Source organism: Babylonia areolata, chromosome 6 (assembly GCF_041734735.1).
Source record: "Babylonia areolata isolate BAREFJ2019XMU chromosome 6, ASM4173473v1, whole genome shotgun sequence".
NCBI lineage: Eukaryota > Metazoa > Mollusca > Gastropoda > Neogastropoda > Buccinidae > Babylonia > Babylonia areolata.
Window position 1 is genome coordinate 38,135,910 of NC_134881.1, and position 13,686 is coordinate 38,149,595.

The window sequence follows — 13,686 nt, forward strand, 5'->3', positions numbered from 1 at the left end:
ACAATACACCATGCTGTTCATATAGCATCGTCATCATCATCATCATCATTAATTTATCATCATCATCATCACCATCATCATCAACATTGTCATCATCATCAACACGATGTTGTACAGACAACGCCCACTCCCATGGACTGGTACTGCACCACCACCACCACCACCACCACCATATCATGTTGTACACACGTAATCATCTTAAGACATGATCATCACCATCACACATATCGTCGTGGCGAAGTGGTTAGCGTCGCGGACTGACGGCTGGGAGGACGCGGGTTCGAATCCCAGCGGAGGTGGGTTTTTCGGCCCGTGGCCGGCTCCTACCCAGAGTTGAGTGTGCTGTGGGCTTAAATGGGGAGACTGGGACCACACAGTCGAGTGTCATCCACTTCAAGGATGCGTCTTTGGGTGTGTTGCTCTAATTACCTGACCAACACTGCAAGTGTCTGTATCTCTCGGGCCTGGTTAACGCTGGGATATCATTATGACAGGAAGAGTAGAGTACAGCCTTGTCACGCAGTCCCAAACCAAAATGGACCTCCATAGCAACATCGTCATCATCATCGTCATCCTCCTTCTCCTTCATCGTCATCAATATAAACAAAATAGTCTCAAAGTCTGTGGCCTTTCATGCCCTGCTGTCATGGTGACCTCAGTTTCGATGCCCCTCCACTTCCGTGCTTGGGGTGAGTCCTGTCAATGCCGTCAGTGTCGGCAGGATCATGGGGGGGCTGTTGTTTGAGGGACGTGGTGGCGGTCTCCACTCTGGGAGAGACGCTCACTCAGTCTGGCTCCGCGACTAAGCCATTATTGTCGTTAGTAGGGGGCTTAGTAGGTGGTGTCCTAAGTACGTTAAATCAGAACAGGCACCACTGAACACCACCGAAGTGACTCAGCAGCAGTGCAGGGTCTCCTCTGGTGTGTGGCCTCCGGGCGACCTAACATCGATGGTTCCCTGTGGACTGCCGACGCTGGAACTGCGACGGACGAACCCGGGTGTGGCCGTGTATGGGGGAATCTAAATGAGCGGCGTGGGAGTAATGCCACTGAAATGGTGCAGATGATGGGGCAGCAAAAAAAACAACAAAACAAAACAAAAAAAAACAAAAAAAACATATCGTCATCATCATCATTAGACATGTTGTTAGACGGGTGCAACAGCCAAGTGATTAAAGCCTAGGACTTCCAATACGAGGGTCCTGGGTTCAATCCTGTTATCAGCGCCTGGCGGAGTAAGGGTTGAGATTTTTCTGATCGTCCAGGCTGACAGCTGTACAGATCTGCTGGAGTCTTAACCCTTTTTTGTGTGCATACACATGCAGAAGATCAAACCACATTAAAGATCCTGTTATCCACGTCAGCGTCTGGAACAAACCCAGCATGCACACCCATGAAACCAAAGACAGGGTAAAAACATGTCGAAGCCCACTCATACCAGTAAATAATACAGCTACAACTCATGGACACAGAAAGAAAGAAAGAAAGCAAAACCAAAGAAACCATGTTACAGACATCATGTTGAGCAGACACAAACAGGTCTTCAACCAATAACGCAGACACCTGCATCACCATGGTAACCGCCATCCCCAACAAAGCCAGGTTGGGGAGCTGTAATCTGCGATGACCAGGACAAAACACAGGCACCTACCTACATGGTCATCAACTCAATCCCCCATATTATCAGCTGCTGGCGAAAACGGCTCACCACTGTTCTGCCCACATCAAACCCTCACCTGCCTCCTGCTCTGCTACCTGCCGTCAGTCTGTCTGGCTACACTGGATCATCCTCCCCCCCCACCCCCCCCCTTCCTCCCCCCAATCTCCCTCTGTCTGGCCCTCCACTTACCTGGCTGCGGGCTGACGTCATTAACTGCCTACCTGCTGATTAAACTAATTGGCCTGTCTGCATACTTACTTTTCTTGTTCATCTAACCTGTCCTAATGCCTGCCTACCTATCTACCATCACACACACACACAGAGGGGGAGGAGGAGACAGGGAGGGAAAGGAGGAGGGTGTGGGAGGGAAGGAGGGATGGGAAGAGAGAAAGACAGCATGTGGGAGCGGGGGGGGGGGGGGGGGGGGGGAGGTGATGAAAGGAGGAAGAGAAGGGAGAGGGAGTCAGAAATGAGAAAGAGGAGGGGGATGGGTGGTGGGGGGGGGGGGGTGAGAATAAAGAGCGAGATGGAATGAAAAAGAGATTGTGAGAAATAGTCAGTCAGTGAGAAAGCAGAGAGCATGTGCACAATGATGCACTTACAAACTGAAAAATGACTACACCTGAGAGAGAGAAAGAACAACAGACAGACAGACAATGATACAGAGGTACAGGTGGACATGCGATGAGCGAGACAGTGCAAGGGCGACAGAGAGAGAACAACAGAGATAACAAAAGACAGAACAGGGATAAGAGACAGTAAGTCAGTCAGGTAGACAGGCAGAAAGACAGACAGACAGAGAGAAAGGCAGACAGACAGAGAGAAAGACAGACAGACAGTCAGGTAGACAGGCAGAAAGACAGACAGACAGAGAGAAAGACAGACAGACAGAGAGAAAGACAGACAGACAGAGAGAAAGACAGACAGACAGAGAGAAAGACAGACAGACAGAGAGAAAGGCAGACAGACAGAGAGAAAGACAGACAGACAGTCAGGTAGACAGGCAGAAAGACAGACAGACAGAGAGAAAGACAGACAGACAGTCAGGTAGACAGGCAGAAAGACAGACAGACAGGCAGAAAGACAGACAGACAGAGAGAAAGACAGACAGACAGGCAGAAAGACAGACAGAGAGAAAGGCAGACAGAGAGAAAGACAGACAGACAGTCAGGTAGACAGGCAGAAAGACAGACAGACAGAGAGAAAGACAGACAGAGAGAAAGACAGACAGAGAGAAAGACAGACAGACAGAGAGAAAGACAGACAGAGAGAAAGACAGACAGACAGAGAGAAAGACAGACAGAGAGAAAGACAGACAGACAGAGAGAAAGACAGACAGAGAGAAAGACAGACAGACAGAGAGAAAGACAGACAGAGAGAAAGACAGACAGACAGAGAGAAAGACAGACAGACAGGTAGACAGGCAGAAAGACAGACAGACAGAGAGAAAGACAGACAGACAGTCAGGTAGACAGGCAGAAAGACAGACAGACAGAGAGAAAGGCAGACAGACAGAGAGAAAGACAGACACAGACAGTCAGGTAGACAGGCAGAAAGACAGACAGACAGAGAGAAAGGCAGACAGACAGGCAGAAAGACAGAGAGAAAGACAGACAGACAGGCAGAAAGACAGACACAGACAGTCAGGTAGACAGGCAGAAAGACAGACAGACAGAGAGAAAGGCAGACAGACAGGCAGAAAGACAGACAGACAGAGAGAAAGACAGACAGACAGGCAGAAAGACAGACAGATAGAGAGAAAGACAGACAGACAGTCAGGTAGACAGGCAGAAAGATAGACAGACAGAAAGACAGGCAGACAGACAGAAAGACAGACAGACAGTCAGGTAGACAGGCAGAAAGATAGACAGACAGAAAGACAGACAGACAGGCAGAGAGAAAGACAGACAGACAGTCAGGTAGACAGGCAGAAAGACAGACAGACAGAGAGAAAGACAGACAGGCAGAAAGACAGACAGACAGAGAGAAAGACAGACAGAAACGCGTCAAGTACACGCAATCACAAACACCACAGCAGGAACAACAACCAACTGATGCACAGACATTCCCTACTGTAGAAAATGTTAAGATACACACTGGCTAAAACACTATTTTAAAAACATCATAACACTACTCACATACCTCTCCTACATCACCCTCACTCCCTGCCCCTCCAAATACACTGAAAACTTACATACATATACAAAGATGGTCTTGGGGGTTATGGGGAATGGGTGGGAAGAAAGGTCTATAGCTTGAAAATTTTTTAATAAATTTGTTTTAAAACTAGATTTGACAGATGTAACCATGGAACAGTGTCTGATATTCTGTGGCAGAGATTTCCAATACCAGGTCCATACAGTGTAAATGTTCGGAAACTATGAAACATGCATCTGTAATGTGGGATTTCAAACATGCGTGTGTCAGACAAAGAACGCAGGCCAGGGTGGGGTGGGCTGTAAATCTTTACTAGGTCAGAAAGGTACGAGGGTGCAGAACAAGTCGATGAATTGAAACATATACAAGTTATTTTGAACTTTAATCCCTCAGAAATAGGAAGCCAGCATAACTTATAAAGAAGAGGAGTACAGTGTTGTTTGTGAGAGGCTTTCAAGATCAGAATTCACCCCCACACATGTGATCTGTTGACACAGTTTAATAGGTCAGACTGTGTCAATAGGCACAAGAGATTAACCGGTTCTTTTCATTCAGCCACATATCTCTTTCCACTGTTAACCAGGTCAGACCTGACACTGATCAGCCCTATGTCGAGTTCTGGTCTGAAGTGTAAATGACCTGTCTAGCAATGTGTTTTTCATTACAAATAATCTGACAGCTGATGTAAGTGAAGCGAAACACTAACATAAAACCTTCGGTGCCTTGCAGCTATACCCACTCATGGGAAAGCCTTTTGAGTTGACAGAGAGGAAAATTACAGAACAGGTTTTCTTTTCTACACAACACACAAATAACTCAACCCCAACTTGTAATACCTATGCTATGCACTGACTTGTACATACAATGACAACTTTTTCAGTTGTGTAGACCACACAGATCCTATCACTGTTGTCTCATTAAGACTAGCAACCTGACCACCTGTCAACAAGAACAGGTGGGGAACAAAATTCCTGACCCATGCAGGGCTCAAACTGTGACTCAAATAAATGTTACACCTAACTGAAGAGATAAAGAGAGAGAGAGAGAGAGAGAGAGAGAGAGAGCAGGGGTGCTGGTAGAGAAACATAGAGACAAGAGAGAGATAGATAGGGAGATAAGAGTCAGAGGGAGAGAGATGGACACACAGAGATAGAAACAGGAAAAAACAAAGAGGCAGACAGACAGACGCTTGACGCTTTGACACTTTAATGTCATTAAATGAGGTCCTTATGGCATGGGTGAATGTGTCAACATATTTTCATTGCATACAGATTAGATAGAAAGAGGGACAGGGACACACACACACACACACACACACACACACACACACACACACACACACACACACACACACAAAGAGTTTCAAAGAAGCAGGACAACTACCTGTACAATAGCACTGACAGTCCAAGCCCTTCAACAGCTGCAGAATTCCCGTAAGCCAAACACTGGTGCACTAACAACCTTTCAATGTACAGGCATTGGCTACAATGACTTGAGCTGTTGTGTATATATGCAGAGAATGTAGAAAATGTCCCTGTGTGTGTGTGTGTGTGTGTGTGTGTGTGTGTGCACAGTGCCCTGTGCCCGCCCCAAGCCACTCACACCCACCCCACACACACGCCCCCCCCCCCCCCCCCAACTCTCTCCCCTACTCCCTTTCTGTTGTGCTGAAACTCCTATACAAAAGGTCAGTGGTCTTTTTTTTTATTTGGGGACACACCCACCCTCCCACCACCCCCTACCCTCTCATTCCAAAACACTGATCCCTTTGCACCTTTGTGTGTGTGTGTGTGTGTGTGTGTGAGAGAGAGAGAGAGAGAGGTATCTGGGGTATGGGTGTGGCTGAGGTGGTGGTGGTGGTGGTGGTGTGTGTGTGTGTCTTTCTGTGTGTGTGTGTGTGTGTGTGTGTGTGTGTGTGTGTGTGGTTTCTGGGGTATGGGTGTGGGTGAGGTGGTGGTGGTGGTGGTGGTGGTGGTGTGTGTGTGTGTGTGTGTGTGTGTGTGTGTGTGTGTGTGTGTGTGTGTGTGTGCATGCTTGAAGCAGATAGCAGTATTCAATGGCTTTTGTAAAAGAAAGAAAGAAAAACAACAAACTGAACTAACAAACAACAAAGCCAATCCCCAAAAAAAAAAAAAAAAAAAAAAAAAAAAAGATAAGAAAAACTTTCACTGATTTACAATGAATCTCCGTCACTGAATGTTGCACACATCCTCTCATTACTGAAGTATTAAAAAAAAAAAAAAAAAAAAAAAAAAAATCTAGTTGATTTCCTTGTTTTGTGTGTGTCTGTCCTTCCTGACAATGAAGTGGGAGGTCAGGAGAATCCAGTCAAAGCACACTGTCACAGTCACACCCACCAGTGAGGCCTCCATGGTCAGGCTGCAACGTTTTGTCACACAGGCCTCATATCACATTTCTACATGTCTGTTTTCATGGATATCTAGGTGCTGTCATATAGTGTGGTGTGTGTGTGCGTGTGTGTGTGTGTGTGTGTGTGTTTGTCTGTACATGCAAGTGTGCATGCTTGTGTGAACGCATGCATGCTTGCATTCATGCATGCATGTGATAAAACGAGTGACTGTCTACGTATTTTAATCATCTGGTACTGACTAAAACACTAAACCAATGAGAAGGAGAGCACATGCACACACAGATTCTCACACACTCACAAAACAGCAATTCTTGAGCACTCACAAACAGCAAATTCTTGAGCACTCACAACGAGAACAACAAGGGCAGTGTGCAAATGAAAAAAAAAACACCAACAAAAAAAAAATAAAATGAAATTTAAACAAATAACCAGTACACTAAAACCATACCAGTTTTCAGACCAAACTCCATCCCTACACCATTCTTCACACAGCTGTTGAACAGAACCTCACATGTCCATCAATACAAAGCGACGTAAGGCAGTCACCTGACATCTTCAGTCTGCCCTGATCAAACCCACTGGGGGTGGTGGGGGGGCTGGGGGGGGGGGGGGTGCGGGGGGGTGAGGATGGTAATCCATACACACTGGCCATGCACAATACACTGCCTGCCTCATCTCTATGTGATGACTCCAGATCTCAAATCCTCCACTGTAACTCCTTGTGAGCCAAGCTCTCACATGAGCACATTAACTCACTCAGTACGGCCAGTCCTCTCTTCTCCTCTACACAGACCCCTCGGATGTCCAGTGGGTGTCTCAATGACCCAACCTTTAGCTTCCGTCGTCAGAATTGTGGTATTCTTTGTCAACATTCACCTCTTCAGTATAAGAGCCTTCCGCTTGCAATATTTTGATGATGGTAATTGGGGTGAAACGCTGTTAGCGTCGTCTCTTTCACCGTTCGTATGGAGAGAGTTAAAGCGGAAATGCAAATGCTGCATCAGTCAGCCTTGGGGGATCACACAGACACACATTCACACACACACACACACACACACACACACATACTGACAGAAACATACACATAAAAATGAACACATACATAAAGACAGACAGACAGACACACACACACACACACACACATACACACACACATGCACACAAACACAGACAGACATATATACATACACTCTAATACACACACATATGCACTGAAACCACACACACACACACACACACACACACACACACACACATACACACACACAACCCTAGGGGTGTTTTCCTTTCATTCAGAATTCACAGCTCAGGACAGACAGATGAGTGCAAACAAATAACCTCTGTACAAGTCTGCCCTCTCTCATCACCCATGTCTCCTTGTGGCCTGAAGCCTTTCTTCCTCATGTCAAGTGCTTCTCTCTTTCATGTCAAACTAATGCAACATGCAGGGGTGGGAGGGGTGTGTGTGTGAAATCACACACAAGTTTTTGATGGGCACAACAGCTGAGTGCTCATATCGTTGGACTTTCAATCTATATGTCCCTGGTTCAAACCCCAGTCAGATATTTCTGATCTCCCAGGTCAACAGATGTTACAGACCTCTTCGTGCCTCACTTCCCTTCATGTGTAGATGCAAAAGATGAAATATGCACTTTAAACATTCTGTTATCCAGTTCAGCTTTTGGTGGGTTATTGAAACAAGAACATACTTCACACAGCATGCACACCCTCAAAAATCAATTACGGCTGATATATGGTGGGGGAAAACATTTGACTGTAAATGTGTGAGTTGCAGCCCACAAAAGGAGGAGATAAAAACAACAGAATGTGTTGGAACATTCGCAAAATGAGCTCAGCTTTGAGCACAAGATACAACAATGATCAAGGTGTTTAATATGATTCCCAGCAGTCTGTGAGACGACTTGCTGAAGTCTTTACCATTCTGTAGGAGGAAATTTGTAAAAAAAAAAAAAATAAAAAAAAAAAAAAAAAAGGTCTCTGTTTGGTAAAATGACCGATGACTCTTCCACCCATTACCCAGCTGCCCTGCCACTAGCTGCTATTTCTTCTTTTTTTAAAATAAATTTTCCCCTCAATACCTTAAGGAGGCATCACTGTGTTTGGACAGACCCATTCACACCACACCACACCTGCAAGGCAGATGCCTGACCAGCAGCATAACCAAACACACTCAGCCTGGCCTTGGGCACACGCACATAAAATGCATATATATTTGTATACCAATCAGTGTGCATTTCTTCTACAGAATTTTGCCAGAGGACAACCCTTTGGTTGCTGTGATTTTTTTTTTCAGTGTGCCGAGTGCCTGCTGCACACAGGACTCTGTTTGTCATCTGATATGAATGACTGGATGACCAGTTTGATTTCCAGTCAACCTTGGGAAAAAGGGCAAGAGTGGGACTCAAACCCAAACCCTCATGAAAACTGTATTGACAGGTGTGTGTCTTAACCATCCCTGCCACCTTCCTCGCTGCCACCCATTCACACGATTCAAACTTTCAGTTTCAATTTCCAGGAGTATCAGTTTCAGCTTCTAGGAGGCATCAAAGCATGCATATATATATATATATATCTATATCTATCTACCTATCTATCTATATATATATATGCATGCTTTGATGCCTCCTAGAAGCTGAAACTGATACTCCTGGAAATTGAAACTGAAAGTTTGAATCGTGTCATATATATATATATCAGGAGCAGATTCCTGACCTTTGCATAAATCCAACATGCTGGTCAGGACTTGAGAGCCTACCCTAGCTTTGTTTAAGCCACTAACCCTAAAACGAAATGATAAACAACAACCCTAAAACTGATAAATAAAAACATCAGATATAATATAAAAAGACACATGGATGGAAATCAAATAACTGAAAACAGGATTCAAAACTTGACTGGTTTGCTGGGTTAGAACTATGGTGGTATTTGCCAAGTCAAAGCACCCTTTAGAGTCATCCGTACCCCTCTACCTCCCACTCCCTGGGTACCTTACTTTGGCAGGTCACACGTGGCACACAGGATTCTCCACACCCTTCCACCTTCCCATATACGGGAACTGAATCGGGGAGGCTGCTGCCACTGACTCTGTGGTCAGTCATAACAGAAAAACAGGTAAGAACTGTCCTGACCCCACACTGACCTGTCCTCCTAGATGACCCCCCACCCTCCTTCAGGTGTGACAGGTGTTGACCAGTTTATGAACATGACACCTGTCGGTCCTTGTCCTACACTTCCTGAGGCCAACAGAGGTGGACAGATGTGTCAGACTGATTCGCACACATATATACAGGCACCCCCCCCTCCCCCCGGCCCCCAGCTCCCCCTCCCTCCCAGAGAGAAAGGGATAAAGGATAAGCCAGCTGTCATCCAGGACACTATTGTTACCTGTTTACCTCCCCTGTGTCCACTGACCAGGACAAGTCAGTCACTCCATGGTCCACACCCCTCACTCTGCTCACCACACATCACCCTCTCTCTTCCTCTCTTCCCTCATACCATCATAGGAAAGGGAGTGATGGAAGGGAAAATGGGATCGTGAGAGAAAGGGAGGTGGGGGAAGTGAGTGACACAGAGAGAGAGAGTGTGTATGAGAGTGTGTGTGAGAGTCTGTATGAGAGAATGTATGTGAGAGAGTGAGAAAGAGAGAGAGAGAGAGTGTGTGTAAGGGAGGAGGGAAGGATGGGGAAAGAGAGCAAGAGACAGGGGGAGGGCAGGGGGGAAACAGATATGAAAAGTGAGAGACAGAGTTTCAGTTTCAGTTTCAAAGAAATGTCAAATCACAGACTGATATCTGCTACACCATATGTGCCCAAAAGGATATTTTCACAAAAGGTGTGTGGGGGAGGAGTGGTGGGGGTGGGGTGATTAGCAGGAACTGAGGAAATGTTGAGGCAACACAGCTGCTCCACCTTCAGTCAGTGCAGCCACCATCATCAAACAGCACAGTGAAAAAAGAAATATTTTAATAATCAAGCTGATAGTGCCCTGAAAAGATGGAGAAAAAAAAAACCACTACACGGAATTACAGAGACAACACGACACAAGCTGTAAATAAACATGGCACTTATCAAATAAATGAAGCACAAAAAAAACAACAAAAAAACATGATATGGTGAACATGACTGCAAACAACAAGAACAGATAAAAAGGTTAAGGCTAGAGGTCCTATAACCTTTTACAGCCAATGGGGGCAGTGAATTCACATGAAGCGACTTGGGCTTGACATAGGAAGGCTGGGGCCTAGTCCTTTCCTTCTGCCACTTCAATCTTCCTGAACCAAGGTGACAAACCATTCATCCTGGGTGGAGTGACAAAGATCAGAGTAAAATGCCTTTCCTGCATGTGTTAACCAGAAGAGTGCCTATAAGACGTCAGCTGACATTCTACAAAAAGTGTTGCCATAGTGCCTATAAGACGTCAGCTCACATTCTACAAAAAGTGTTGCCATAGTGCCTATAAGACGTCCACTGACGTCCTGCATATGTTCCAAGTTTTCCGTCATTGGAGTTTGGTTCAATTCACATAAACAGACTCTGAACAGTTAAGTTTGATGTGTCTGGATTATAAAAATATTATTTAAATGTACATCCATCAGGTAGAAGACCCCTTTCTACTCGATAATGATTTGCTAACTGATCACGTGATATGTGCGTGGAAAAGGGGGTTGCATCATGTGCAAAAAAAAAAAAAAAAAAAAAAAAAGCATTGAAAACTGTGTCCAGTAAAGCAAATAGTCACAGTCAGCAGATTTACACAATTCTGAAAGCTCTGCTTGTGATTTTGGACAGCTTTCATGATGGAGGATCTCTCTTGTCTGGTGATTGGTTTGAAAATGAAGGTGATTGACAATGACTGTGATGAAACTGACAGCCCAATCGATGGTAGTTCAGTCTGTCCATCCAAAAGTGGCTATGACTGACAGAATACGTGCAGGAGTGTTGGAAGAAGGGGCAGAGAGAGAGAGGAGTGATGTAAGACAATAGGTCGAATGCCAGCCAGATGTCAACAAGGGGGCATGGCTTTTGGGAAGATCACATTTCATTGCAGACTGTAGGAAATTGACAACCGCCAATGCTCCACAATTTTCATGAAACGCAGGGTTGAATCTGCACTGGACGTGAAACAAGTGTGTTTTTAACGCTTTTTTTTCCGCTGAATCAGCTGGATGACTTGTTTGAAGAGGTGGCAAGCCGGATGCACAGCAGACACTTTAATCGGCCCACATGCAACTTGAAAGGAGGGAATGTCATCAAAGAACTTCACCCTCTCACTTGCAAACGCTCTTTGCTGTCAAAAAGCTTGCCAGCTCAGTTTCTGGGACTGTGACTGACCTTTTACGTTGACTTTACCCACCTTTGTCGTTGTTGGGACAGTGATTTACTTACATGTCTGCACGAGCTGTGATTTGTTTTTATAAACTTATCGTCTGCTTTAATTTCTTCTACAGGTATAATCTGACAATAGGCATGCTATTTCTAGCTGTATTTTGTTTCTTTTCTTTATGGATGTCATTATGTAGTGGTGGAAATAGACTTTTTTTATTGCATGAAAATATTATCTCGACTTTATATGCCTGAACAGTTATCTACAATCAACCTAATTGGGAAAAAAGCCCAGAAGCAGAATCTACACTCATTTTCCTTAACAATAACGTTTCCTTTCTTTCTGTATCGCTCATAGCTTTTGTGCGAGAATTTTTTGTGATTTATTACCCCCGAATCCTCAAAATTCCTTGGCAAGGGTAGAGCATGTTTTTACAAAATTCTCTGGCACTGAACTGGTTAAAAAAACAAAAACAAAAACAAAAAAAAACAACAACAAAACCACACACACATACACACACACACGCGATAACAACAACAACAGCCCCAAAACAGACAAAACACAATGAAAACAAGAAGAAACACAACACCAATAAAAACATCAACATGAGAACTAAAGTCATGGACTGACCGGACAGGAAGTGTTGTGAGTTTGGACCAAAGGCACGGAGAGCGTCCTGAAGCTGTTTCAACCGGTCTTCAATAGAAATCTGTAACGCCTTCCACCTGTTGACACATCACACACCTGTCTTCAATAGAAATCTGTAACGCCTTCCACCTGTTGACACATCACACACCTGTCTTCAATAGAAATCTGTAACGCCTTCCACCTGTTGACACATCACACACCTGTCTTCTACAGAAATCTGTAATGCCTTCCACCTGTTGACACATCACACACCTGTCTTCAATAGAAATCTGTAACGCCTTCCACCTGTTGACACATCACACACCTGTCTTCAATAGAAATCTGTAACGCCTTCCACCTGTTGACACATCACACACCTGTCTTCAACAGAAATCTGTAATGCCTTCCACCTGTTGACACATCACACACCTGTCTTCTACAGAAATCTGTAATGTCTTCCACCTGTTGACACAACAGACACTTGTCTTCTCTACAGAAATCTGTAATGCCTTCCACCTGTTGACACAACACACACCTGTCTTCTACAGAAATCTGTAACGCCTTCCACCTGTTGACACATCACACACCTGTCTTCTACAGAAATCTGTAACGCCTTCCACCTGCTGACACATCACACACACCTGTCTTCTGTAGAAATCTGTAATGCCTTCCACCTGCTGACACATCACACACACCTGTCTTCTGTAGAAATCTGTAATGCCTTCCACCTGCTGACACATCACACACACCTGTCTTCTGTAGAAATCTGTAATGCCTTCCACCTGCTGACACATCACACACACCTGTCTTCTGTAGAAATCTGTAATGCCTTCCACCTGTTGACACATCACACACCTGTCTTCTCTACAGAAATCTGTAATGCCTTCCACTTGTTGACACATCACACACCTGTCTTCTACAGAAATCTGTAACGTCTTCCACCTGTTGACACATCACACACACCTGTCTTCTATAGAAATCTGTAATGCCTTCCACCTGCTGACACATCACACACACCTGTCTTCTGTAGAAATCTGTAATGCCTTCCACCTGCTGACACATCACACACACCTGTCTTCTGTAGAAATCTGTAATGCCTTCCACCTGTTGACACAACACACACCTGTCTTCTGTAGAAATCTGTAATGCCTTCCACCTGCTGACACATCACACACACCTGTCTTCTGTAGAAATCTGTAATGCCTTCCACCTGTTGACACAACACACACCTGTCTTCTCTACAGAAATCTGTAACGCCTTCCACTTGTTGACACATCACACACCTGTCTTCTACAGAAATCTGTAACGTCTTCCACCTGTTGACACATCACACACACCTGTCTTCTACAGAAATCTGTAACGCCTTCCACCTGTTGACACATCACACACCTGTCTTCTACAGAAATCTGTAACGTCTTCCACCTGTTGACACATCACACACCTGTCTTCTACAGAAATCTGTAACGTCTTCCACCTGTTGACACATCACACACCTGTCTTCTATAGAAATCTGTAACGCCTTCCACCT

General features: G+C 45.0%; 1 protein-coding gene across 4 annotated transcripts in view; it reads right to left on the reverse strand.

Moving 5' to 3' along the window:
* The window catches only part of LOC143282994 (dystrophin-like), a 448,581-nt gene that overhangs the window by 48,524 nt on the left and 386,371 nt on the right, over window positions 1–13,686 (reverse strand). For all 4 annotated transcript variants that reach the window (XM_076588970.1, XM_076588967.1, XM_076588968.1 and 1 more), the window contains one exon: window positions 12,162–12,256. In XM_076588970.1, coding sequence (XP_076445085.1) covers window positions 12,162–12,256 — 95 coding nt within the window. The remainder of the gene's footprint in view (window positions 1–12,161; window positions 12,257–13,686) is intronic.